This window comes from Elephantulus edwardii, unplaced genomic scaffold, assembly GCF_000299155.1.
Source record: "Elephantulus edwardii isolate Elephantulus edwardi_28Jun2011 unplaced genomic scaffold, EleEdw1.0 scaffold00304, whole genome shotgun sequence".
NCBI lineage: Eukaryota > Metazoa > Chordata > Mammalia > Macroscelidea > Macroscelididae > Elephantulus > Elephantulus edwardii.
The window spans coordinates 2,046,783-2,052,362 of NW_006400054.1; the positions used below are offsets into that span (position 1 = coordinate 2,046,783).

At 55.9% G+C, this 5,580-nt stretch overlaps 2 protein-coding genes across 3 annotated transcripts in view; one reads left to right on the forward strand and one right to left on the reverse strand.

The window, feature by feature from the left end:
- The window catches only part of DDX54 (DEAD (Asp-Glu-Ala-Asp) box polypeptide 54), a 21,930-nt gene extending 20,165 nt beyond the window's left edge, over positions 1 to 1,765 (reverse strand). For both annotated transcript variants that reach the window (XM_006900987.1, XM_006900986.1), the window contains exons 1-2: positions 1,592 to 1,765; positions 517 to 646 (exon numbers count right to left, since the gene is read on the reverse strand). In XM_006900987.1, coding sequence (XP_006901049.1) covers positions 517 to 646; positions 1,592 to 1,765 — 304 coding nt within the window. The remainder of the gene's footprint in view (positions 1 to 516; positions 647 to 1,591) is intronic.
- Positions 1,766 to 3,571: 1,806 nt separating this feature from the next.
- On the forward strand, positions 3,572 to 4,705 carry RITA1 (RBPJ interacting and tubulin associated 1). Its single transcript, XM_006900988.1, has 2 exons — positions 3,572 to 3,873; positions 4,198 to 4,705. The coding sequence occupies exons 1-2, from the start codon at positions 3,572 to 3,574 to the stop codon at positions 4,703 to 4,705; spliced, it is 810 nt and encodes a 269-aa protein (XP_006901050.1).
- Positions 4,706 to 5,580: the final 875 nt, after the last annotated feature.

Here is a 5,580-nt window from a genome sequence, read left to right on the forward strand (position 1 = left end):
TATATTGCCTGTCCCAGATTATAATCATGCACTTACTTTAACTTTGGATGTAATGTCTTTTGGCCATAGACAGTCTTAAGTTAAGAAAAAGTATGACTAAGCAGTGCTTGCACTAGAGCCTTATTTTCTTGTCTAGCATTATAAAAATATCCACCCTGACCTTCAAATCTTTGTTCCACCTACTATATTTATAAAAGGCAGGGGAGTAGGGTCAGCTTTACTTCCAGACAGCTAGGAGCCTTGTGTCCTAATACCACTAACTATTCCACTACCTTGTCCCCTGGCTTGAAATGCTATTTTGTGAGGTAGTAAATCCCCCCCCCCCATCTTTGCCTGTTCCTGCACCACCACTGCCTTTTTTGGAGCCCCACTTTTAAGTGTTTTCTTGCGGAGTCTGCCCTGCTGCCTGGACTCCCCCTTTCCCCTCAATGCTGGGCAGACATCAGTAATCGAGTGCAGAGTATGTGATCCCTTCTTATCACTATTTCCCACTATGCCCCCAGATGTCCAGCTCACCCATGGACTGGAAACCCCCTGACTTCTTCTTCTTCTTGTTCTGTGCTCGCACCATCTCCCGAGTGTCCGGCTCCACGTCTGAGGTGCATTCTGCAGTGGGGAAGGAGGGCAGGGGCTTGCCAGGGCCCACCTGGGAGGGGAGAACACAGAGAGGCAACATTACTCTAGACACAATCAGGCCACTTCCATCAACGCCCCACAACTGGAACAGGGCTGGGCCGAGTGGACACATGACGTTCTTTTTTGGCCCTTACTACAGAGCTCAGGCCTCTGTGCTATCCCATGCCTCCTTTATCACGTGCTTCACAATAATTTACGGCGCATCCACTGCGTGCTAGGCACCTGACAGAGATGAGGACACTGGCACATCTAGTCACTGGTCTAAGTCTTCCTCTCTACATGCAAGCTGTAATAGAGCATGTCATTTGATCAATTTCTTTAGTTCCTCCAAAAGCCTCAGTTTACTCATCAAGAAAAGTGGGGATGCCAGGACTGAGCTCACAGAATTGATGTGAGAATTGAGCCATGAACCATAAAACGAAAAAAGCCCAGCAAGGCATGGAGTGGATTCTGACACTATAGGCTGGAGCAGAATTGCCCCAGAGGGCTTCCAAGTCTGCAACTATTTACAACAGCCGATTGCCATATCTTCTTCCCGAGAGGCCTCGGATCACACAGCAGGGCGTTCAACAAGTGTCAAGTTTTACTGATTAGTTTCCCAGGAAGTGTCAGCTTTCCCCTTGACAGCAAGCTTCCACGAAGCCCCAATCTTCACCCTCACTTTTCATTGGACAAATGGAAGCTAAGCCTCGCCCCCAGGGTGCGACGTAGCCAATGAGGGGAGCGGGAGAGACGTCAATCAACTAGCCCCGGAACTTCACGCTGTCTGGATTCTCCAGACCCGAACGACTGGCCCCAGGCACATGAATCCCCCGGACTTGCATCCCCGCCGCCGCGCAGACGCATTGCACCCCACCCCCCGCCGCGTCTACCCTACCCCCAGCGGGGAAACTGAGGCTGCGGCGCTGCCCTGGCGCCCCGATCGCAGACGCGTGTCCCGGCGCCGCGCTCCCACCTTCCGGGCCCGGGCGTCATCCTCCGCCTGGATTTCAAACTTGCCGTCCTCCGAGTCGCTGCTTTGGGCCTGCGAGGCAGCGCCCGGGCGCTTGCGGAACCTTTTCTTCTTCCTCAACTGAGCCATGTTCGTTCGGGACCGGGAGCCGGCCGCGGTGTGAGAGCCTGCCGCCATGCGGGCCCGGAAGTAGGACGCGGAAGGGGGCGGAGCCTGCGGGCCGAACCAACGCGCCGCCGGCGGAGGGGGGGAGGTGGGCCTGGTCCAGGGGCCCCGGCCGCGCCCCGCCCCCCGCCTGCAGACCGGGGGGTCCGAGTCGTGAACCTCTGATGGGCTGAGGGTCTCTTCCCTGTTCTACGAGGCCCCGGGGTGGGGGTGTCAGGAACGGAGCACTCTCCCCACCCCGGGAAGGAATGGTTCGGGCCGCGGCGTCCCCGCTGCGCCCTGGTTGCAGGCTGCACGCGCCGAGCGCGCGTCGCTAGGGCCCCCGCGGTCCCCGGTGAGTGCGGCCCCTGGGCGCTGCGATCACCCCCGGGGGCATCGGAACTGCGATCACTGATGCCCCGTGCACCCTGGGTGTTCGTGCGCCCCGCCAGTGGGGACCCGACCTGGTGGGGAGGGGGCGCGCGAGACGGGATCTAGGGGGTTGGCCTTCAGGCGAGAGAGGAACTCAGTAGTGCGCAGACCCTGTTCTTCCTCTCCTTTTCTGCTGACAGCATGCTGGGAGGTTTGCATTCGCCCCTCTTTTTACCCGTCTTTCTTTTACGTGGCCTTACTTTCACTAGCAATGCCTCTCTCTTATCACCTTAGTACAACCTTTTTCACTTCTTTTTGCTACATTGGGAGGAAAAAAATCGTAGAGACCTGGAGCTTCAAGTGGCGAGCGGTGCGGGGTGCCCCCTATAATAGAATGGCTAGGTGCACAGGCCTCGACTCATACATAAAGAAAAGGGACATATGGATGCAGACTTAACGACAGTCCTAAACCATAGGGGCTTCTTGACAGCGTGGCAGTAGCCGAGTGCCTGGGCTGCCTTTTGCAGTGCCCTGGGTGGGATGCCAACTTTACAGTTAGTGGTCAGGTACAAACCATTGAAAGTACCACCTTCTCTAAACTCTTCAAAGGTTCAAATTCCAACTCCACTGCTTTCTAGGCAATGTGACTACCGATTGAACCGGCTGTGGAATGGACCAAATTCCCAGGGCTGCTGAGAGGATTAAATGAGAGGATGCTTGCCGTCACTCTGCAGGAGGTAAGCCTTGGTACAGCTGTCGTTTGCTCCACCCTTTTAAATGTACATGTGTTCACTCTGTAATTGTTATTCTCAGATGCCATTTAAGTTAGAACTGATGAGGTTGCCCATCTTTTCCCATCAGAGCAGCTAGTAGATTCAAACCGTATGCCTTTGGGTTGGCAGCACACACAACTTCTTCCCATTCGATGACTGGAGTTCCCTCCGCGTTAGAGATCAGAGTAGAAATGCCCACAGGGTTTCCAAATCTCATTTTAACAGGAGCAGACAAACTCATCTTTTTTTTTCCTTTTCAAACTCATCTTTTGCAGAGCGGCTGATGCCTTTGAACTGCTCATCTTTTAGATAGCAGCCCAGCACTTAATCCACTGTGCCACAGTAACCTTTGCCCTCCTGCATGTGTTTCAAATAAGCACGAACTACTTCTTTTCTATCCCCCCGTCATTACATATTCATTGTGCACCTACTATTTGCAGGTAAACTGTCCTCTTCATTAATGCATTCAAGTGCCGCCAGACTGTGACAACTAGGGACATTCTACAGTTGCCAGAGCACCTCCCTTCCCAGGACTCCCCCATGAGGAGTATCTGAAGGGGGTCTAGAACCTTTGGCCTATGGGTCCTGGTCAGGGCAGTGTCTTCCTCACCAGCACTGCCTTTGACTGGACACGCCTCCTTTCCCAGGCAGCCCCTGCAGGGAGTGGACAGACAGAGCATGCCCAGTGTAAGCCATGAGGCTGCCCGTGGAGCTGACCAGCAGTGCGATGCAGACCCTCCATCTCCAGCATCGCTGCCGGGGCGGCTACCGGCGCAAAGCCCGGGCATCTTACGTGGACGAGAGCCTCTTTGGTGACCCTACAAGTCTCCGGCCTGCTCCCCCGGATTTTGACCCTCCCTGGGTGGAAGAGACCAGCAGGACCAGGGGAGTGAGCCCAGGGCCATTGCAGGCCACAAGGGCCACTGAGAACTGTGCGAGCACTCTGCCCAGGGACAGCACCCCAGCTCTCACACCCAGGAAGAAGAACAAGTACAGGTAGGGGTGAAGCCACCCACATTCCTGTCACCACCCTGCCTTTCTCCTGCTCTGTGCCGCCCTCCCCTCTCCCAGCAGAGGTAGAATCCCAGAAAGCATAGCCCTCTTGGATATGAGGATCCTGGTCCTGCTTTAGGTTTGCCTGTGGGATTTGGGGGTCACATGCCTGGAAGTTGGGGCAGGTGGACAGGGGTTTCTGAAGTGCCAGGCTGAGTGGCAGGGACTCCTGGAATCTGCAGGCAGCCCCGCCTGAACTGTGGGTGCTGGGTGTGAAGGTTTTGGGGCCATTTCTCTCCCATCCACTGTCTCTCTACCCTCTGCCAGGTTGATCGGCCATACTCCCTCTTACTGTGACGAGTCGCTCTTTGGCCCCCGACCTGAAGCCGCGGGCTGGGAGTCCCCATGGATGGCAAAGGGCAATGCTGTGAAACTCCATGCTCTCTTCTGGACGCCTCCCGCCACTCCCAGGGGCAGCCAGTCACCCCAGCCCAGGGAGACCCCACTTCGAGCTGTCCACCCTGCTGGCCCTTCGCAGGCAGAGCCTGAGGCGGCTGCTGGCTCCCAGCGGCCGCCTCAGGCTGCATCGGACCCTCCAGTCCCTCTGCCACAGAGGCGTTCCCGGTCCCTTACTCACCTGAACAACTCCCGCACCCCTAACCCACCCTCAGGTGCCCCCCATGCCAACGGGCCCAGGGACCCCAGGCCTTCCCCATTGGGGGTGACCTTCCGGAGCCCCCTGGTGACTCCCAGGGCTCAGTCCATCAGTGTGTCAGTGCCAGCAACCCCTCGATGCAGTAGGGCCCCCCAGAAACCAAAGCCCCCTTGGAAATGACCTACCTGCATTGGCTTTGCTCATGGTGGTGAGAAACATATAGACAGGTATGGTGGCTTCAGAGGACAGCACTAGCAGGGCCTTCTCCTGCTTCAGGGACCCACCAGCCCCTGACCCAGGCACCGGAGCAGTCCCTGGGGACGGCTGGGAGGAAGCAGGTGGTCTGTGCCCGCCTCACCCTGACAATCTGTGGTGGTTTCTTGCTCCCTAGCTCCCTCGTGTGGCCATGGGCTGCTCTTGCTCTATCTGAGCACATGCTCTATCTGAGCACACACCCTTGTCAGTGCCAACCCAGGGCCCCCAGGGAAGGGCCCTCCCCAGCCCCCATCAGTAAACAGTGTAATTGCCAACCTCGACCAAAGGTTCCTTCCCCCAGTGCAAGCTCAGGATCGCTCCCGCTGTGCCCGGAGGCCCCAGACACTCTCTGACCCAGGGTGGACATGGGGATGCAGGGGGAGCTGCAATGGGATACGGGGAGAGTGTATTTTCATTGTATTAAATCTCTTGTCAAATCTGTGATTGCTTCTGATCTATCTCGCTTGAGGCCAGTGTTAGAAATGAGTGGATTTAAGAATGAAGACAGTCAGAGGTGCACAGAAGCAGGAAGTCCACAGCATCAGTGTTTATTGCCATCCTCAGTTTGCAGAACTCTGAGACCAGAAGAACCTAGATGGTGCCTGGCTCCCGCTGCTGACCCCCCGAAAGGTGTTAGCAAAGTCTCAGGTGGAGATGGGAAGAAGTCCTGAACAGTCATCAAAATCACACTAACGTGCAACCACGTGGAAAGCATTGTGGCGCTTTCTCAAAAAGTTGCAAATAAAGATACCATTTGACCCAGCAATTCCACTACTGGGAATATACCCTAAAGAGACCAT